This window comes from Podarcis erhardii, assembly GCF_964252035.2.
Source record: "Podarcis erhardii genome assembly, chromosome: 17".
In the NCBI taxonomy this organism is placed as follows: domain Eukaryota; kingdom Metazoa; phylum Chordata; class Lepidosauria; order Squamata; family Lacertidae; genus Podarcis; species Podarcis erhardii.
Window position 1 is genome coordinate 12,565,758 of NC_138515.1, and position 23,056 is coordinate 12,588,813.

At 43.8% G+C, this 23,056-nt stretch overlaps 1 protein-coding gene across 1 annotated transcript in view; it reads right to left on the bottom strand.

Moving 5' to 3' along the window:
* ADAMTSL1 (ADAMTS like 1) overlaps positions 1-23,056 on the bottom strand; it is a 256,986-nt gene that overhangs the window by 219,820 nt on the left and 14,110 nt on the right. The window contains exon 2 of the mRNA XM_081844758.1: positions 10,776-10,903. Within this exon, the coding sequence (XP_081700884.1) occupies positions 10,776-10,903 (128 nt within the window). The remainder of the gene's footprint in view (positions 1-10,775; positions 10,904-23,056) is intronic.

Sequence of the window (23,056 nt, forward strand, 5' to 3'; positions counted from 1 at the left end):
CCTTGGGCCAGTCATACTTCTCTGAAGTCTCTCAGCCCCACTCACCTCACAGAGTGTTTGTTGTGGGGGAGGAAGGGAAAGGTGAACGTTAGCCGCTTTGAGACTCCTTAAAGGGAGTGAAAGGAGGGATATCAAATCCAAACTCTTACTCTTCTTCTTCTACTGTAATATAAAATACAGTTTGTAGACCAGCAGGGCAGAAAGGACATCATCTGACTGCATGAGCAAGATTGCTGGATGAAGTATACAGACTTTTTCCATATGCACACTGCATATCCGGTGGATGTGCTTACTATGTTATGTAGCTGATACTAGAAAAAAGCAATTAAAATGTTGATATAAGCATTTTTAAAAACAAAACATGAAACGTAAGGCTATGGAACCAGGACTGGTTCCTGAGGGTATCTACAGTATGTTTGGATACTCCCTGGGACCAGCAGATCCCTCCCACCATCCCTGACTACTGGCCAGGCCACACACCAGAAATCAACAACATTCAGAAGGCCATAGGTTCCCTGTCCCTGTTCTATGTTAAAGAGGACTCTGGAGGGTTCCTTGCCCAAGCTGTTCCCAAATTTTGGAGCTGGTCCTGCCTGAGCCATATGTGGCTCTACAGTGGTTTTGGAGAACGGTTATCCTCTTAACCTGTGATAGAGTCACAACGTGGGGGAAGCTCAGTGATGTAAGACCTCTGAGATAGTGTGTGTGTCCTGTGGGTTATGTAGACAGAGCTGTCAAGCTCATCGTTTCCTGTTTCCTAGAATGGGCACACAGGGGAATGGGTCTCCAACAGGGAGGACCTGTGGGAGCCACTTCCCCTTGGGTGCGGTCAGGTCGAGGTGGGCGCGACCCAAATTAAAGGCTGGACACATCACCATCTCTCTCTCTCTCTCTCTCTCTCACCTCCTGCTCTTTGTCTGTTGATCTGCTTCCTTAGATGCCTCATGCATAACAAAGGATGTGCTAAGTCTGAGACTTAGCTCAGGCATCTCTTCATTTTAATCTACAAATGTACCAAATTACTGCAACTTAAGCCTGCCTTCAGACTGCTACTGAATGTGAACTGTGAGTAAACTCTACTCTTATTTTAAGAAGACTATGTTGTATTGGGACGCGGGTGGTGCTGTGGGTTAAACCACAGAGCCTAGGACTTGCCAATCAGAAGGTCAGCGGTTCGAATCCCCACGACGGGGTGAGCTCCTGTTGTTCGGTCTCTGTTCCTGCCAACCTAGCAGTTCGAAAGCATGTCAAAGTGCAAGTAGATAAATAGGTACCGCTCCGGCGGGAAGGTAAATGGCGTTTCTGTGCTCTGCTCTGGTTTGCCAGAAGTGGCTTAGTCATGCTGGCCACATGATCCGGAAGCTGTACGCCAGCTCCCTCGGCCAATAAATGGAGATGAGCGCCGCAACCCCAGAGTCGGCCACGACTGGACCTGATAGTCAGTGGTCCCTTTACCTTTACCTATGTTGTATGATTATTCTTTTAAAGAGGGAACATGGAGGGGGGGGGGATACCAGGAAGATCTAGACTGCACCAGGGGCATTCTGGATTGCTTCATCTAAAGGATGAAACCAGCTTCTCAATAGCTTCCACTAGCGCTGCAAAGGGGGTGTACTCTGCTATATGCATAAACGTGAGTAAGGAAGGATAACATCAAATCAATATATATTCTGCTACATTCATACAGATCCCCACATGTCTTATATTGAGATGGGGGATAAAAGCAAACAATAATGCACCTATTACAACAACACGTAAAAGGGTTAGAGAGATAAACAACTATAATAGCCAAATTCGGTTCGAATCCCTGCGGCGGTTCGAATCCCTGTGGCGGGGTGAGCTCCTGTCGTTCAGTCCCAGCTCCTGCCCACCTAGCAGTTCGAAAGCACCCCTAAGTGCAAGTAGATAAATAGGTACCGCTTTATAGCGGGAAAATAAACGGCATTTCCGTGTGCGGCACTGGTGCTGGCTCACCAGTGCAGCTTCCGTCACGCTGGCCACGTGACCCGGAAGTGTCTTCGGATGGCGCCAGCTCCCGGCCTCTTGAGTGAGATGAGCGCACAACCCTAGAGTCGGTCATGACTGGCCCATACGGGCAGGGGTACCTTTAATAGCCAAATAATTTTTTAAAATACTGGAAAGATCAAATTGAGAGAAAATACAGACACAAACAGTAAAAAAACAAAAACAAATTCACACTGTAGTCCATCAAGCTCACTTCTTGCCATGGCCTGACTCACTCATGGCATTTCTCACACCTTCCTGGGATTCACCTACAACAATGAATCTACTCATGGACATCAGGGTTCTAGTTTGCTTTGAAATAAAATGCCAACATTCAAGGGGTTTAATGTTGATCAGGAATGTTTTGGGACTACAGTTCCCATCATCCCTGACCACTGGTCCTGTTAGCTAGGGATGATGGGAGTTGTAGGCTAAAAACATCTGGAGGGCCAAGTTTGGGGGTTGCTGATCTATATTAATAACTGTGCAATAAAAATGGTGTGCCTTCAAGTTAGTAATATGGATGAGGAGGACCTCCCCTCCCCCCCCAAAAGAAACAATTAAGCAAAGCACAAGGAGGAATCTGTCTTTGTGAAATATTTGGTCACATCACTGATAAAGCAGGGAATGGCCTGACAACATTTCCAAAAAAATGTACTCAAAAAAGAGGAAGGAAAGAATGAAATAGCTGCAGACATGGTAGAAGGGAAGTCCTTCCTTTTACCTTAAAAACAAAGCAAAACATACACACATCTTATTTCTTTAATAGTAAAAGGACTTCGCTTTAAAAAAAGGAATGGTCAGGTAAATGGTAGGCTGCCATGGGGCTTTCAGGAAGCACAGGCACTTAGGAAGGTTGTGGAGCACAGAGCACAAGAGAGATAATTCGCAGAATATGATACGACACAATACTATAATCTTTATTGTCATTGTCCCATACAGAACAACGAAATTGAAAAAATCTACAAAACCAATTCAAAACCCAACAAGTCTGCTATCCCAGCCTGGTTAACCCCCTAAAAACTCTGATACCCCATAATTAAATACAATATACTCCCACAGAGACTACCTTACACTGTGTTTAAAACCAAAATCGCATTTGGATAGAAACTGTTTCTCAGGCGGCTAGTCCTAGTCTTTATAACCATGTACCTTCTTCCAGAAGGCAACAACAACAATATTTATTACGGCCATAGGCCCATACAGGTAAAAACAACACATAAATAACAGCTTGTGCACGTGGGGGGGAAAAACAGCCGCTAAAGCACCACAATAACAATAAAATACTATAAAATAGAATGGCATACTACGCCTTAGTTAGCTTGTAGTGCTCCTTGGCGTCGCTTTTGGGTAAGGACAGCGACCAGGAACCTAGCCACATTCAGGGTCGTATGGGTATCCTTATCCTGCAAGATTTGAGCAAGGTGGAATTTTGGTTGGGTACCCTCTAGTTTCTGTATGATTGATCCCAACAAATTTGCCCGTGGCACATTGAACAGGGGGCAAGTGAACATGATGTGCTGGAGCGACTCCGGCGTCTCCTTATCACATTCGCACGTGGCGGGGGCTTGGCCCTTTGAGAATCTATGTCTCAGGACGTTGGAGGGAAAAACGTTGAACCTCGCTTTGGTGAAGGCCAGTCTATGGGCAACAGTCGAAAGGGAGGAGAGGTATGATGGAACGCAGTAAGTTAAAGTGATACCAATGTTCTGGGGCGAACAAACACCTCCCCCCAGCATATAATTTCGCTGTAGATCGATGTCATCTTCCAGAAGGCAGAGGCTGAAAGAGATTATTTCCGGGGTCCGTACTATCCTGCACTATCTCTGCAGCTTTCTTATGACACCTGGAAGCATAGATTTGATCCAAGGTGGGAAGAGTGCACCCAATTATTCTCTCCGAAGTCTTTACAACCCTGGACAGCATTGTTTTTCCCCTGACCGTGCAGCTCCCAAACCACACACACAGACCATAAGTTAGTACACTCTCAACAGTACAATGGTAAAATACCATCAACAGCTCCTCTGAGAGATTATTCTTCCAGAGGATTCTCAGAAAATATAACCTCTGCTGTTTTCTCCCCAGGTTAGGTCATCTCTCAACTCAATTCTCAGAAATCGAAACACCAAGACCTGTTCCACACACAGAACAGGGCACTCAACAAAACCTCTATGCCATATGTAAGGTAACTGCAACAAGGACCACACACCCCAACCACAAGGATTTCTTCAAAACATTCTCTCCCCTTTGATAATTTTTCATATTTAATTTCTTTTCTCATTAACTGAGGATGGATGATGTGGATAACAGATGTTGTCCCATAAACTTGGCTTCAGTGATTCAATATCCGTGAGACCACACATGGTCAGCTACGTTTTGTGTTTTTTAATGTTTGTGCACACACAAAGTATCCCATGCTTTGCCCCTTCGCTGGAAAGAATGACAACAATAATGGATAGGATCTCTGGGTAAATATTTAGCTTCTTGCTTAACCTATTATCACCTAAGATTGTTTCCTGAGTCCTGGGAGTTCCTCCCTTCCTGTACCCTCCCTTTCCATATTACGCATTTTCAAAGATTATTATAGAAGATTATCGTGAGAAAAACGCACCATTTCTCCCCAGAAGATGTCCAGAAGTAATGCAGGGAGGATGATGGTGGCATTTATTAACAATTGGCAGAGGAGGTACACAATCCAATGGCAACAGTTTCAGGGCAGAAGGACTCTTGATCCAAAGAATAATGTGGAGAATTTCAGCCTCAATCATGAGGGAAGATGCTTCACTTGCTAACTTTGGACCAGATTGAAATCTATGTACCAGACTGAACTGACCAGTCCTGCTAGCAGATGCCCTGTGGGTGGGCAGGGGGTATGAGTTTCGCTTCACAGTTGGAGGCTGCAATGCTTCTAAATACTAGTTGCTAAACCCAAAGTTGAGAGTCCCATGGACTGCAAGAAGATCAAACCTATCCATTCCGAAGGAAATCAGCCCTGAGTGCTCACTGGAAGGACAGATCCTGAAGCTGAGACTCCAAGACTTTGGCCACCTCAGGAGAAGAGAAGACTCCCTGGAAAAGACCCTGATGCTGGGAAAGATGGAGGGCACAAGGAGAAGGGGATGGCAGAGGACGAGATGGTTTGACAGTGTTCTCAAAGCTATGAACATGAGTTTGACCAAACTGCGGGAGGCAGTGGAAGACAGGAGTGCCTGGCATGCTCTGGTCCATGGGGTCACAAAGAGTCAGACACGACTAAACGACTAAACAACAACAAAACCCATAGGAGGGGAGAGCACTCTTGGGCTCATGATTTCTCACAGGTATCTGGTTGGCCACTGTGAGAACAGGATGCTGGACTAGATGAGCCATTGGCCTGACCCAGTAGACTCTACTTATATTCTTATGTTCTTACCACCTGGTTGCCTCACCTAAACCCTCAGCTTAACCCTTTCCTTCTAACTTTCCTTCTTCAGAACCTACCACAAGTCCTGCTGTCCCAAAGCACAGCTGGCTTGGAGCTACTAATGTCTTCCATGCTACTTGATGAACAAAATTTGCAGTGCATTGTATGGAGATCACATTAAGTAGGATCTTTGCATTTACACAGTGAAAATGCATGACAGCTAAACATACCTGACCCGAACAGCTAAAGGAATGGGACTAATCAGGAGATCTGGCAGGCGAGTCTTGGAAAATAAATTAATTGCATTTATTCAGCTGCTTAGCTGAACAAAGATATTTAGAAGCAGGACATGTATTCTTTGCATGGCTTCAAAGCTGACACAATGGGACTGCATTCTCCTTTTACTTCGTGTTCTGGAAGCCATCACACAGAGAACAAAAAGGCGTAATACACCATGAACATTCCTCAGTGGAGGAGAAATATTTAGTTTTGGTTTGTGGGTTGGTCTGTTCTATAGTGCTCAACTAGCGCGCCAGTTCTTAATTTATCAAACTAACAATCAAAAATCTAGCGTCATTCTTCATTTTATCTGTTATAGAATTATGTACGGCATACACAACTCTGCAACATGACAGACATCACAAAACTGGAAACCACCGACACAAATCACAGATAGTTCATTTTCTTCTTCTTAGATTTAAAACTGTCATGCTTTTTTTCTAAATCCCCAAAGTTTGGGTGGGTTTCTTTCCTTTTTGCTTTGAAACTGCTTGTCCAGCATCACAGGGAAAAATAATAATCATAATCACTTAGCACTCTTTTATATTCATAATTGTATGCAGACCAGAAAAGGGAAAAATGAGTTGCACATTTAGTGCTAATTCAAGGTCAAATTTTACTATTTAGAATATATTGTTACTGGCGAACAGAATCAGCACATAATAACCCTTTCTCAATCTGCGAATAGGCAAAAGTTCACGTTTGGTTTCATAAATCAAACCGAACTCTCTTGATATGGAAGCAAAAAACAACACACTTTTAAAGACAATTCCGACTATGGAGTATGTCCCTTTTACATATGTGCCATAGACAGCTTTTACGCACACCACCCAAAATACTTGTTTTCATAGAACAGTGGTGTCCAAACTTTTTTCAAAGAGGGCCAGATTTGATGAAGTGAAGAGCCATGAGGGCCGACCAAATTTGTTGACCTTTTTTTCAGGGTTGAAGTTGTTGAGGTTTTTTAGGATTTTACCCCAGGAAATAAACTGCCACAGGGATCAGATTAAACCGAGCGGTGGGCTGGATTAGGCCCCCAAAATGAACTTTAGACATGCCTGTCATAGAAGATACCTTACTAAGCATAACTAGGCAAATAGACAAATTATAGTTTGGTCACTTTCATCTTTGACTACCTTCTCTGAAAATCCCCAGATACTATAATGAACTGCAGCCTGCACTGATGAAACAGAGGCAAACTGTTAGGTATTGACAAACCATGGTTTGGTGGTTCAGATTTAATGCCAACTATGGTTTGCCACTCAGTTTCAAACCATAGTTTCAGATCCTGGTTTGGCATGCACTTGCAATAAACATGGCTTGTCAGATGGGAGTCTGTTCAGGTTATCATTCATAACAAATCTTTTTATATTTTTCCAGGCCCTAGAAAAATTGTTGAAGAACAGTACAGAAATCTGACAATTAAGTACCTACCTACATACCAAACAAATAACTTAACTTGGGTTTAGCATTGTTTTGCATTGCTGCTGAACAAATTCATACTGTCCCATGTTCAATATATGTTGAAAATTACAGGGAAAGGAAGCATTGCCTTCAAGGAAGAAGCAGAGCAGAGAGTTACAGTAGCTTTGGTGCATCTAAGGACTAAAAACCACATGAACTGGCCATATGAATGCTTCTGCTGAAGCCATTAAGTAAGAGTAGAGGTAACCCTCATCCTAATCCTTGATTTAAGTGCCTTATTATTTCCACCATTCTCGCTAACAGATATACCCACTCACTGTGGGTATATCAACCCTTCCCTGCAAATCCTATTTTCTGCAGCCTCTTCCAGGGTCAGAATGGTAGCAGAACCACAACACTGCAAAGCAACTCGCATCATTGGCCATGATGGCTGGAGCTAAAGGGAGTTGGAGTTGCCCATTCTTGGGATAATGAATCTTAAGCTAACCTGCTGCTTACCGGGAGGGAGACGGGTGAAGCAGCAGCAAGGTCAGTGCCGTGCAAGTGCACTGGTGGACCTAATCCTGTGTGCCCACACAGTCCAAGCCTTGTCACCGCCATGTCCTTCCACATCCCAGTGAGCAGCAGTGATGTTGCTACTAGGACACTATTGTTGTGGCTCCATCTCATTGGGGGAGCTGCTCCTGGTTTTAAAAATGAACCATAATCACTGCAGTCCAGCTGCTTCACTACCTTCATGTACCTGCTGATTTCTCCCTTGTATACAATGCCCAGAGAAAATTTTATATCATCTATTAACTGGTCCTCCGGCTGATCCCCCAGAAAGTGACAAGTCAAACGCTTAGCTGATAAACATCTGCAAATTACACATCTGGTAGTCAAATTTGCTCTGGCAGCTAAGAAGCTCCGTTCCATCTATATTAATGCTTCCTAATTTTAATTTTTTTATGCTGTCAATTTTTTATGCTCTAAACTTTTATAGGTTATGTTGTGTGATTTGAGAGGAAAGCCTTGCCTTTGTCCTCTGCTCTTCATTGTAAAGGGGATTGCAGAGGGGATGCTGGTGGCGCTGTGGTCTAAACCACTGAGCCTCTTGGGCTTGCCGATCAGAAGGTCGGCAGTTCAAATCCCCGCGACAGGGTGAGTTCCTGTTGCTCTGTCCCAGCTCCTGCCAACCTAGCAGTTGGAAAGCACACCAGTTCAAATAGATAAATAGATACCACTGTGGCGGGAAGGTAAGCGGCGTTTCCATGCGCTCTGGTTTCTGTCATGGTGTCCTGTTGCACCAGAAGCAGTTTAGTCCTGCTGGCCACATGACCCAAAAAAGCTGTCTGCGGACAAATGCCGGCTCCCTCGGCCTGAAAAGCGAGTGCCGGAACCCCATAGTTGCCTTTGACTGGACTTAACCGCCCAGGGGTCCTTTACCTATTCTTTTACCTTGTAAAGGCCTTTGGCTATACACAATAAATCAATTGACCTTCACAGTGATTGTTCAGCTGCTTAGTTGTCTTGAGAGGAGGTGTAGAGATTTACTGTGCTCTGGTAATGATGAATGAGTTCCCCATGGAAAAGCTGGGCTAATTCTAGTCCAAGGAAATGGCAAGCCATTGTCCATTTCTACAGGGAGCTAAAACAAACACACTGTTGCCCCACTGATTTCATGGTTCCATCATGAATCTTTCCTCTCCTCATAAACATCCCACTCCTGCCTCAACATAACAGCAACAGGAGATCCAGCTTCCATCTTTGTGCTGCCTGGACTCAATTATAAAATGAACAGTGCTTCCTTACATCGTCATAATATCAAACCTAAGAAAGCACTTTTGGACAGTATTTCCTTCCCAACAGGTTTCTATTAAATTCTCATCAGCGTGGTACAGAAAACATGTGCCAGGTTTTTTTGCTCTGTTTAAATTACACCTGGGTGCCGTCAACGTGTAAGATAATAAAAGCATCACTGAAATTGATATATGATTATTTCCGCCAAATTCATACTTGTTGACATGTTCAGAATCATGCTCTGTGGTAGCGTCCCTCTTCTCAGTTCATAGAAACCCAAATTCTGTACACATCAGGTCAATTTATGCACATTAATCTCAGGGCCATGGGTTCAAGTCTCATGTTGGGCAAAGGTTTCCTGCGTTGCAGGGGGTTGGATTAAATGATCTTCATGGTCATTTCCAACTCTGCAATTCTATGATGCTATGATCTTCTTGTTTAGGAAGTACTTTTTGAAATCTAGTAGAGTAATAAACCTGGCTTTAATTTAACGCTGCTTGCTTGGGCTGTTGGTTTAAGATTTTCATGCATGCGGGTACTTTAGGTGTGGGCTTTGAAAGTTATTCTAAAATGGATTTTATTATATTAGTGATATTTGTCATAAGGAGTTTCAAGTGTCCGGTGGGGCTAGTTTAAGACTATAAATTTCAAAACAGTGTGGGTCTTCTTGGGCACAAAGACACACATTTACAGTTTGGCCTGCTGCTGACACGCAGGTATTTCTGAGGGCGAAACTAGACATGATGATGCTAATCCTAATACTTGCATTTCCATTTGTGAGTGAGAGTAGATGAATTGGTTTGGTTTTTAAATCAGAAAAGAGCCACTATACAGACAGAACTACCGTACACTCCCTGACTGTCATCCTGTCACTCTTACAAAACTACTTTTAGTAAAAATGGGGACCAGGGATGCCAACTATAGGGGGCAAAAGGGGCTTCAGCCTCCTCAATATTTAGGGGGCAGGGGGCTGAGCTCACCCCTCAAAACTGAGGGGGCCATCCTCCCTTGCCGCCAGAGGGCAAGTGCTCGGGAACCGGGCGAGTTCAGGACACGAGCGCCCACCACATGCCCCAGCCTTCACCACCGCCAAGTGAGCGTTCAGGAGTGGGGTGGGGTAAGGATGAATCACATGACACCAGGCCCCCTCAATGTGTGTGTGGGGGGGGCAAGTTGGTGTCCCTGATGGGGATCTTCCATTGGTGCCAGAGTCTTTTGCTCTCCCATCTCTAGGGTTAACAGAAATGGCAGAGGAGGGGGAGAATTTCCATTGGGACAGTGGCATGAAAGAAAGGGTCAGCCCCCTGTTATCAGAACTGATGGGGGTGGGGCAGAGGAAAGACCTTCCTAGTGATTCATTTAGCATCTTGTCTAGTTTGGTCCCGAATCTCCTTTATAACCTAAAGGAAATATTCTGTAAAAGCAAAAGCTCAGTATGTTATTATACATGTGCACGTTTGCATGTGTCTATATATAGACACAAATATGGATATCTTTTTGGGGGGGTTATAAATCCCATATGACTAAATGATTTAGGGTGCGAAAGCTGGAGGTTTATCTCAGGTTCAATGCATGGGAGTGAAGAGGATTACCACTCTGAATGAGAGAGTCTATGAGTGGTTTCATTTTTCATTAGCTGGCAGCGGACCGTTTGGCATTAGACTCAGGTAAGAACTATGTAGGGATTGTTCGCTGCGCTGCACGTTTTTTTTTACTGCAGGCATATTTTAAGGACTGTACGTTGGGCCATCAACCCCGCTGGAAGGTTGCCTGAAGAAGACGCGACCTTTCGTCTTCCAAGTTCGAAATGCAAGCACGATTCTGAGACACCCGCCGCTCTGTATGCTGTAGACTCAAGAGACTCAAGAGACATTTAACTACTTACTTGCTGCTCAGGCAGCGCCTGAGGGAGTAGGAAGCGCCTCCCCCACAAGTACGGGAACATTCGCTCCACGAGCCCCAGGCATCCCACAGCGTATCTCGGTCTTCCTCCGATCGAGCAGTTCGAGAACTCTACAAGAGAAAGAAAGAACAAAGTCAAGAAAAGGAGACATTGGTGACAGTCAAAAGGTTTAAGATGCAGCCATTTTACTTCCTCACGACTGTTCGCACAAGGCATCCTCACATCCAGATTCTATACCAATGAATCAGGTTCCTTGAACGAAACAGCATTTTTGCAAAACAATAATTCGCACAATGTGTAAATCCATCTGCTCCACCTGGCGCACTGGCTGAGACCCTTCCTGCCCGTGCACTGTCTCACCAGAGTGGTACATGCTCTAGTTATCTCCTGCTTGGACTACTGTAATGCGCTCTACGTGGGGCTACATTTCAAGGTGACTTGGAATTGACAACTAAGAATGCAGCTGCCAGACTGGTGACTGGGAGCAGCCACCGGGACCATGTAACACCGGTTCTGAAAGACTTACATGAGCTCCCAGGACGTTTCCAAGCACAATTTAAAGTGTTGGTGCTGACCTTTAAAGCCCTGAATGGCCTTGGCCCAGTATACCTGAAGAAGCATCTCCACCCCCATCGTTTATCCCGGACACTGAGGTCCAGCACCGAAGGCCTTCTGGCGGTTCTGCCACTGCGAGAAGTGAAGCTATAGGAAACTAGGCAGAAGGCCTTCTCAGGAGTGGTGCCCACCTTGTGGAACACCCTCTCTTCAGATGTCAAGGAGGTAAAGAACTACACAACTTTTAGGAGACATCTGAAGGCAGCCCTGTATTGGAAAGTTTTGAATGTTTGACATTAACCCAGCCAGATGGGTGGGATAATAATAATCACCACCACCACCATCACTGGAAACACTTCATTCCAATTGCTTTAATTGGGGGGAAAGTCTGGGGAAAGTTTTGGTTGCTAAAAGGTGAAAGAAATTGATTCTGCACATGCTCCAAGGCCCTCTGTCTTTTATTGATCCATTTCAGAGATGATCTGTGGCATTCAAAATAAGTCTATTATTTTGGGTCCAAGTTAGGCTATTCCTTGTGTTAATTGTTGCATTTAGATGAAGGCTATGGGATGGTCAGAGACAAATAAGGACAAACATGAAAACTGCTTCTCAAGAAATTGAGTAACATAAAACACACAACCACTGGCTTCTGATATAGTAACTTGAGGTCTAAACTACTGATTGTTTCTGTTGGGATGCTGCAGCAGTTTAAAGCATAAAATAGCTTTCTTATCTTGAAAGGCTGCATGAAACCTTTGTCATGATATCAGAAGCCTAGCAAAAGTCTTCTGTGCTGAATGCAGTTATTCACAGGCAGTTTGGGTAGGGGGGTTGGGAAGGGGTTCACTGAAGGCTGGAACTGTGAACAGTTCGGTATATATCTTTTCAGGAAAGCCTTTGAACTTATCATAGACCTAAATCCAAACCCTCAACATCTACCAACAGCTGGGAACTGTGCCTGGGGCCCTCTCTCTTTAAAGTTCTTTATCAAGTAGGACCTACCAATGTGGCTGCTGAGAGCCTTTGACGTTACAGTTGACAGTTGTTTATACTGGGAATGAAACAACTAAGAATCTATTTATTAGTAATGCCGAGGGAATGTGGTATTATGCACTGTTGTGTTCTCCCGCAACCCCACTTCTCATTTAATGTAATAATGAGCAGTAGGAATGTTATACCAACTACATTACCCAGCGGTGCTGCTACTCAAGTGACTGGGTAACAGGGAGATCAAACTCACGTAGCATAATTTTTATTACTGTTGTGCCAAAATCCGTCATCCAATTTCTTAAAAGAGGCTTCCAAGATTTAATGTGTTTTATTTAACTGATTGCTCTAAGCCCTACAACACTGAACTTCAGATATTTGACAAAGACCTGTTTATATTTCAGAAGGCATTTTAAAGTAAGTTCTACCATGCCTATTTATTGAACTCATGTTTTCACTTGTGTTTTTTGTTTGTTTTAATCACCATATTATTTGGGTTGATTGTTTTATTGCTGGTAGTGTGCCCATCTGTGGTGCCCTTTGTGCCCATCTGTGGTGAAAAGTGGTCTATGGATCACACTAATACAGATTATTAGAAAACTGAGCCTAACTAAATATGGTCTAAAGCTCAAAATAAAAAAAACTAAGATCATGGCCACTGGTCCCATTACCTCCTGGCAAACAGAAGGGGAAGAAATGGAGGCAGAGAGAGATTTTATTTTCTTGGGCTCCATGATCACTGTAGATGATGACAGCAGTCACGAAATTAAAAGATGCCTGCTTCTTGGGAGAAAAGCAATGACAAACCTAGACAGCATCTTAAAAAGCAAAGACATCACATTGCCGACAAAGGTCTGTATAGTTAAAGCTATGGTTTTCCCAGTAGTGATGTATGGAAGTGCGAGCTGGACCATAAAGAAGGCTGATCGCCAAAGAATTGATGCTTTTGAATTATGGTGCTGGAGGAGACTCTTGAGAGTCCCATGGATTGCAAGAAGATCAAACCTATCCATTCTGAAGGAAATCAGCCCTGGGTGCTCACTGGAAGGACAGATCCTGAAGCTGAGGCTCCAAGACTTTGGCCACCTCATGAGAAGAGAAGACTCCCTGGCAAGGACCCTGATGTTGGCAAAGATGGAGGGTACAAGGAGAAGGGTAAGACAGAGGATGAGATGGTTGGACAGTGTTCTTGAAGCTACCAGCATGAGTTTGACCAAACTGCGGGAGGCAGCGGAAGACAGGAGTGCCTGGCGTGCTCTGGTCCATGGGGTCACGAAGAGTCGGACACGACTAAACAACTAAACAACAACAACAACAACAATTAAGTTCTTCAAATTATTGAGTGAAGAGAGGATTTAGAGCAGGCATAGGCAAACTCGGCCATCCAGATGTTTTGGGACTACAACTCCCACCATACCCGACCACTGGTCCTGTTAGCTAGGGATGATGGGAGTTGTAGTCCCAAAACATCTGGAGGGCCGAGTTTGCCTATGCCTGATTTAGAGGTACACAGCTTAGAGCAGGGCTAGCCAATGTTGTTGAACGACATTTCCCATAATACCTGACTATCGGCCATGTAAACTGGGGCCGATGAGAACCATACTCCACAAAACATGTAGGGAACACCATGTTGGCTATCCCTAGATTAGAGCAAGTTGAGTTAACAAGACTGGGGCATAAAATCCTAGTTTAGAAAGCAGCAACAGGCATAATCCAGCCAAAGCTAAATTTTAAACCCTTAAAGCTCCAGCCCCATGTACAATACTTAGAGTCCTCCTAATGCATTCAATAGAGCTTTATTATGAGTAAACATATGTTTAATTGGACTGTCAGCATCTCCCACTCAAGCCAATGGAATTCAAAAGTGTTCCGCTTTGTGTTAAGTGGAAATGGTATATTAAGGTGTTATTGAGAATGGAAGGAGTCTAATCCCAGCACTTGATTTTAGAGCACAGATTTTGTTTCTTCCTGTGTACCATTTCCTTTTCAAAAAGTCATTTTACAGTAGAAAGTTAATCTTAGAAAATGAGGCACTCTAGAGACAGATTTGTGGCTGCTAAAAAACAGCAACACCCAAGTTGTCTTATTTCCTGCAGCCACGCCAAGGGCAGTTCTGTGAGTTTAAAGGAAGGGTTGAGTGGCAAGGGTCAGGTGCAGGTGACAAGGGGGATTCACAAAACCGGTGTCCACTGACCTGCTGCTCCTTTGACATTTCCAAAGTGACATACTGGCAGCATTCCTACAGCTGCTTCTCATCACCCTTAAAGGCACAGGAAGCTCCTTTTTTAAAAAGAAAGAAAGAAACCAGAGCACAGAGATATATACTAAGGGAAATGAGGATCCAGGGCTAGATTCATTTGCCTTTAAAGATAAACAACCAGCTGATCTTGCAGTTATTGCTGCAATAAACCACGTAACTTGTTCTGCCCATGTAGCTCTGTTAGCTGCTGGCTATGGAACAAGGAGGGCACCAAGAATAGCAACGTCAGGTTGAAAGTGAAGAAGTACTGCATCCTGCTATTTCATGCATCCAACTGATGGGAATGAACAACAGGAAACTGGGCGTTGTTACTGTACTACTAAGCTGCCTGCCAAATGGTGGGAATGACTGCAACAGGGCTCAGCTTGCTGAAGTCAGAAGGATAGTACTGGTTCACAGGCTGTCGATATCATAGGTAAAGGTAAAGGGACCCCTGGCCCGTTAGGTCCAGTCGTGACCGACTCTAGGGTTGCGGCACTCATCTCGCTTTATTGGCTGAGGGAGCCGGCGTACAGCTTCCGGGTCATGTGGCCAGCATGACTAAGCCACTTCTGGTGAACCAGAGCAGTGCACGGTAATGCTGTTTACCTTCCCGCCAGAGTGGTACCTATTTATCTACTTGTGCTTTCGAACTTCTAGGTTGGCAGGAGCAGGGACCGAGCAACAGGAGCTCACCCTGTTGCGGGGATTCGAACCGCCGACCTTCTGATCGGCAAGTCCTAGGCTCTGTGGTTTAACCCACAGCCCTTAGTTCTACACCAAAGGCTAAACTACACACGACACTTGCTGAGTGGCAACTTGACTTTTATTAATTAAACACCAGGAATGGGGGATTGCAAGTGAAAGACATTTCCATTTATGCATGGTTTCATTCTTATGCCAATTTTATCACCCCATGCTCCAACTCCCCCAGAAAACTTCTCCAGAGATTTGAGGGATCCTTTGGGGTAGTGTGTTGTGGAGCAAGGGGCTTCAGCCTGGGGTTAGGATTCTACTTGCATAACCCTATATTTGGATCCAAGACTTTGTACTTAAAGCAACCAACCCATTTTTCACATAAGAAGATGCGAAGCTTAGTGGCAATTGGCTCGTGATAATCCTACAGCATCTCCAAATGACATCATTCTGGAGGAGACTAGATGTGCAGCCTGCTTTCCAGAGTCCACATGTGCTAGTGACCCCCATTTCACACTTACCTTCCAACTTTACTGCAGGTGGAAAGAACTCAGGGACCAATATGGGCTGTGTAGTTCACTTGGCAAAAGTCCCTTTGTGATTGTGTGCCAATCTCTCCCCCCCCCCCACAACTTCTTTCTTATGGAAATGTATGGTAATCTAATTTCCTGTATTTCCAGTTCCAAATGCACCAAACTGTGAGAGGAGCAAATTGCCCTCTAGGCACACCACAGAGAGCTACGTGGTGCATGGTCAGGAAATACTGCGGCCAGATGAACAGAATCGTGCAAGGCTATTGGTGCAAAACAGAGAAGCCTCGGAGGACTGCGCACTATGAAGAGAGAAGATAAAGCTTTCCCAAGAAAGCTATTCAGTGAACTTAATGGCTCTATTCCATCCCATTCGTGAAACTTTTCCTTCTTTGACTGACAATACTCTGCCAAATACTGTATTTTTTGCTTTATAAGATGCACTTTTTTTCTCCTAAAAAGTAAGGGGAAATGTGTGTGCGTCTTATGGAGTGAATGCAGGCTGCACAGCTATCCCAGAAGCCAGAACAGCAAGAGGGATCGTTGCTTTTGCTCCACAGTGACCCCTCTTGCTGTTCTGGCTTCTGGGATAGCCACATGAAGCCTCCTCAGGGCAGTGGAAGGAACATTCCCCCTGCCCTGAAGAGGCTTTGCGTTGCTTTCGCAGAAGCCAGAACAGCAAGAGGGATCGCTGCTTTCGCTGTGCAGCGATCCCTCTTGCTGTTCTGGCTTCTGGGATTCAGAATTTTTTTTTTCTTGTTTTCCTCCTCCAAAAACTAGGTGCATCTTATGGTCTGGTGCATCTTACAGTGGGAAAAATACGGTAGTTCTGGTTTGTGGACAGAACCATAGCATGGGAAGCTACTGTAGACTGTTGTACTTCTATGGAGACTCAAACCGCATCTGAAACAGATGTAGAGGCTTCTTGCCTCCCCTCTCCTGTGCCAAAGTAGCTTTCTAAAGATCCGTTTCTAATTTAAACGGTTAACGGAATCTCATTCTAACTACTGTAACATGCAATATTTTATTGTTTGGCTTTCATCCAGTGGTTAGCAGGGTGGGGGGGTGGGGGTGGACCAGGGACCTTAACCGAATTAATATATTCTTATAGTACAAGAATATCAGATCAGTCCAGCGCACAAATAATTATTACGCTCATTAGGCATACCAAATTCAATTCTCTCTTATCTTTATTAAAATGCCACGCAGCTTAATTTTGAACCAACCCCTGTAATTGCTGGGATAAAGATAATAATTAAAAGGAAGCAAGATAAGTGATCAAATGGTGACCACAGCCAATCCCAACAGCTGCAAAGGATCACCCACACACTGGGTGTGCAGATGTTCTCCATCCAACAGATGCATTCCCATTATCATTTACATATTGGGCAAGGATAGTCAAATCCCTGGTTTCTGATATTTTTATGGCAGCTTGCTTCCCAGATTGTTGCCTTAAATAAAAAACAAAACTCAAATTGGACGGGGGGTACGAGAGAGAGAGAGAGAGAAGTTTTGTCTTACCGCAAAGATTTTTGTAAATCACGAAAGAAACCTAGAGCAGTCATGGTAATAAGCTGAGACTGAAGAGCAATTAAGCAGGGGTCACAAGGTGAAGCCACAATCACTGAGCGCTCTTACCTCATCACAAATTCCAAGCAGTAGAGCAACTTGAATTTGGACGAGAAGTCCAAATTTCCCCGAATAAATTTGCACGCCCACCAAGAAAAGAGCCATGTGCCTGCTATTTGCATTCCAAAATTCATTATAAGACCTACATTTCCCCCCAAAACATGTGACCTCCAGCTGGAGCAGGGTCCAGGTTTCCTTTTAACAAGTGGAATAAACATAATTCATTTCAACTTGGGCCATGTTTAATGTTAGGAGAAAGTAAAGTGATTTTCCCTCCTCTTCTGAACTGACTAGTGATGCCTTAAAGGCCATTTAAAGGTTTAGAGGAAGAATGTGTTTATTTACCCTGAGTCTGAAGACTGCCTAGATATATAAACAGCCAACCTGTCTAATCCAGTTTTGCCACTTTCCTGAGCTGTTTTTGTTTACTGCTGCATTAGCACTTGAGGATTTACAGTAGTATAAACATTTAAGAAAAGAATTTTTTAAGAAAGGCTCCAAGAAACATCAAGCAAATCCCCCTTGGACAATTACTGTGGAAAGGAGATCTTAGGAAAGTGAATTCGCATCTGAAATGTTTGTTGTCTAGTACCACAAATCAACAAATCAAGTGATTAGACAAGAATGAGCAACATGACTTGCCAAAAAGAAAGGTCAACAGAAAAGTAGAGGCAAGTTATATCTTCTCTGCTCCAGTATTGAAATTTGCAGTTTTCCATTAACGAGAAATTGTTCTTTTAAATGTGCATCTTATTCCCCTCTCATAGGCTTAGCTAACTAACAAAATAAAATGCAAGCACTAAGATACATTCTAAAATCCGGATATTCTGCCAGCTTGGGCTTAAATAACTGTTTCCTCTTAGGATGCTTCCAAAAATGGCCCATACTTTAGAGTTTGGTGAGTTTCCAAGACAAATGGGGATTTTTGCTTGTGGGGTGAAAGAAAGTCCTCTTTTTATGCTCTTGTTCCAATTACGATAACGAAATTGTTAGGAGGGTGTTCTTTATAGACGGAAAGGGAAATTAGGGAGGAGCTTTGACTGGCAGAATTGGCAATACTAAAGACACCACAATACCTGTTCTTCATTGGTAAGAACTCGATTGTTTGGTGTGACAGGACTCATTGCACAAATATGCACACATATGGGCAACACACACACATGCATAAACACTTGCTTGCTTGCACAAATATTGCACAAATATGGGCAACACACACATACACATACATGCTTGCTTGCTTGATATCGGTATATCAAGCAAGCAAGCGTCTATGTGTATGTGTGTGTGTGTTGCCCATATTTGTGCAAATTTACATTGACTGAGATAAGCTATTGGAACTAACGTGAAATAAAATTTCTGGAAGTTTGTGTCTGCAATAAAATGTTTAGGGCGACTGCATTTCCTCATCTCCTGGTTTTAATTAAATATACATCAAAGATTCAAAGAATCAAACACATCATTAATCAAACGTGTGCAACAGAATGGTATTCATAAAGCACAAGAATACTTTAATAAAGAGCTAATTCAGAATCTAAACCAACCTGTGCATTCACATCAACCATGACCTAAAGAGAAGGTGCTAAATGAATGAATAGATAAATAATAGAAAACCAGCTGTTCTACACGTACGTTGAGGCAGAAGGAATTATTCTACTTCTACTGTTTGGTTTTGTCTTTTTGCATGAGCATCCCAGTATTTGAATGGACAGACATGAATTGGGAATCACAAATATTGTATTTCACTTAGTTCGGTGCATACGCTGCTTCACTCAAGTGACCTCAATCCCCACCCCAAGCAATACAGATGTAAGCCGCAATGGCTTTTCCAAACTGCTTGGAATCAGTCCTGTCCTCAGTTCCCTAATACACACTTAACCTTCACTTGACCCTGTTAATACCGCTAGGTATAGCTGCATTTAACAACAGAAGAACAGATAGCATGTATCTGTAAAAAGCAAAAGCAAAAGAACCCCCCGTAAACAAAAAAACCCCTCCCAAATCTGCCAGTATAATGAAAAATATGTACATATTACATAACATGGAACAGGTCAAATAATGGAGATTCTATTACCCATCTCTAGAGCCTTGCTAAAAACATTTGCCTGGCAAATGAATCAGGCTCAGAGTGGGATTATTTTTTTTTCTATGCATGGGGGGGGGGGTTGTTTTTGTTTTTTTTGCTGTCCTAGAAAGCAACTGATTCAGATAGCAGCGTCCTGAGTGCTGCATGTCTGAAACATCACAAGCCACAATGCTCTTAATCTGAAGTTGCACAAAGATGGAGCTGAACATAAGCCTTTTTGGACATTCATTCCATGTAGAATGGATGCAAACGGAAATCTGCTCCCTCATCCCACCTACAGGTGTTCATTTGAATGCTTGAAAAGAGTGCCTTCCATCAGGTTCGGCTGGTGGCCCAGCTGCGCCCCTATCTGGACAGAGATAGCCTAACTACAGTTGTCTTTGCTCTGGTAACCTCTAGGTTAGATTACTGCGACGAGCTATATTCTATGTAGGGCTACCTCTGAAGACAGTTCGGAAACTTCAACTGGTGCAGAATTCGGTGGTAAGGTTGCTCACACAATTCAAAGTGCTGATATTAAACTATAAAACAGCTCAGGGCCGCAATACCTCAAGGCTTGCCTCTCCACGTCTGCGCATGTGCGGGTGGCGATTCACCGCTTCTGCGCATGCGCATGTCATTTTGCGCATCTCACAGAATCATAGAGTTGGAAGAGACCACAAGGGCCATCGAGTCCAACCCCCTGCATCTGCACATGTGCAAGCAGCAAAACCCGGAAGTAACCCTTTCCAGTACTTCCGGGGTGCAACCTGAAAACGCACAACCTGAAGCAAACGTGACATGAGGTATGACTGTAATGGCAATGGCATGCTGAAAAATCTGGAGAAAGCAGCAACAATATCACTATACAATGGTAATTGCAGGAAGTCCTAGAGAAAGATAATCCCTAGGCCTTTACTCTTCTGTCTTTTCTATTGTAGAGTGCTGAGGGTCTTAAACCAGGTGACTAATGCCAAGTGACTTACTCATTGGGCCACTGATTCAGCTAGCAAACTGGTCTGAACTCCACTGTGCTGCATCACCTCAATAGCAAGTGATGGCAGGGATCAGGAGAAACATGGACCCAAAATGGGCCTCACCACTATCTGCATTGTGCTCCTGGATCTAGCCCTTTTCTCCTTAGTCTGGGCACCTTGTCACTCACATTCAAACTGAGCTGCTCAGGCCACCTCCCTGCTTACCTCTCCTCCGAACTGCCCACCTCCCTTTAGGCCACCAGCCCTGAGAGCCATTCAGCTCCCCCCAAAGCATCCAACAGAGCAACTTCAGCAGCTACAAGGTCCGGCCTGAAGGACAGGATTAGCAGGAGCCGGCCCAGCCAGTGCTATTTCACCCATCACAGTGTTGCAGCAGCTGAACTCCTTCTTGACAAGCAGCTATTAAGAAAGGCGAGAACTTATAAAGGTCAGGAGTTGCCAGCTTTAACCATGTCTCACCTGCCAGTTCCCCACACAAATCCTCCTCTGTATTTCCTGACAAGCTACTTGAAGAACATCCTTCCACAATCTTGTAACCCTCTCAAAGTTCAGGGTTAATCTGACAGCAGGAACTCCAGCAGCAAAGAACAAAGTGATTGACATTATGAATGGGCATTTGGTTGACTCGTCAGTTCGCATTTCCAGTATTCATATCCCCCAAGGAAATACTGTACGGATGAGTAAATTGGCTGTGGCAAAAAATATATGTCATAGGTCTCCACAGAGAATATATTCTGAGAGAACATCAACATACCAGCACACACATAATGGTAAGTTGCTGTTCTGCAAAACACATTAGTGGTCTCATTCCAGTTCTCGTTGGCATATGCCCATTTTTGCATATAAAATAAGAAAAAAGGAGAAGAATTACCTCACTTGGCAATCATTTGTTGGCTGCCCCAGAAGCAGAAATGCCAGTTTCAGACATGGCACTATCCGGAATTGACTCCTGCAAATTGATGGTAGCGGGCAATCAACTGGCAGAAAGGTAAGTCTGCTTTTTCACACACAGTCAGAGCACTTCAATTTATTTGTCGCCAACATCACGAATAATGACTGTATACACTCATGGATATATATAAATGTAATACACATGCACAGACATATATATATATACTGTATATATGTTAATGCAAGTTCACTAGAAAATGTAATGCAAGTCCACTTTTCTACGCAGGGTGGGATGTGGCAAAAGTTGACAGCACGAACAGGCAATTTCACAAATGGCCTAGTCAAAGTGCACCAATTCACCAATATTCACCAATATTACAAATGTATTGCTTTTTAATGATTGATTTGTCCATGTTTTTTATCTGTAAACCACCGCACGTTCCATCAGGGGAATCCATAAAATATTTATTGTGTCTCATTGAACATGGTTCACCTTCTCCACCTGGTTGCATGCTTCTTGCAATTAGGAACACAATTGCCCCCACATTACAGGGGTTCCCGGGACAGAGACACGGTTATACATAGCAATGATTGTATCTTTTTTCTCCTGCCAGTAAAATCCAAGAGTCATTTTCCAGGCAGCTGATTAGCAAAATGCCTTATGGTGCATGTTATATACCCACAATAATGTCATCACAGAGCACTTTCTATATAGATATGAAAAATATTTGGATGTGGTTTCTTGTTTTTCTATTGGAGGGGCTGGAAACAATAATTAGGGCAACTAGCTAAAAGAACACATACGCTATAGTAGCTTCCTCATGTACCGAGTCTCTGAATTCCTGATGACCAACACTTTTTTTCCATCTGGGGGATGAACATACAGAGCTATAGTTCAACTTTTCTAATTCCCGGCAGGAGTTGGCAGATAAAGGTGATTCACCATATGTTGCAATCCCTCTGTTTCTTCAGAACTATGATAAAGAGGCTGAACAGCAGCTATAACCCTTTCCTCAAACTTAGTCAAACACTAGAAAAGGAGGAAGGGAAGAATCTGGGGCTATCCAGATGTTGTTGGACATCTTCTCTGGCCATTGCCCATACTACCTAGGTCTGAAGGGGGTTGGAGTCCAGCAACATCTGGAGGGTGACAGCCTTTCTGGCCCCCCTGCCCCCGCTTCACTGGCCAAGCATCTGGAACTAGGTCAAATTGGTGCCCTACTTCTGAGGGGCATACCCGGTCTGTTTGGGTTCTGCCAGGCCCACACACTTTTCCAGAGCAGTTGCAGCGAGAAAAAAGGCCTTGCGCTCAGTCTATCACATCTGTTAAAATAAGACAACATGAACTTATTCATAATGACTCGCTCAAATCTACAGAAGGCAAAATAACTTTCCGTTCAATGTCATTATGTGCCTGGCATAAATCACAGCGCCCCCTTTAAGGTGATCAGGTAGAGCTAAATTGCCAAAGCAATTTGTCTGATTGGGTGTTTTCTTTGTCAGGTTCTCCTTTGCACAAATGTGTAGAAAGAAAAGAAGAAGGGGGGGGATGGTCACAGCAGCCCTACTTGGAGCAAGATTCTATAAAGTTTTATAATCTGGTGCCCATCACATCAGCACCTAACTCAACGAACCTGTTAAGTTGTGGGTGAACATATCAGACGACACAGCGATTC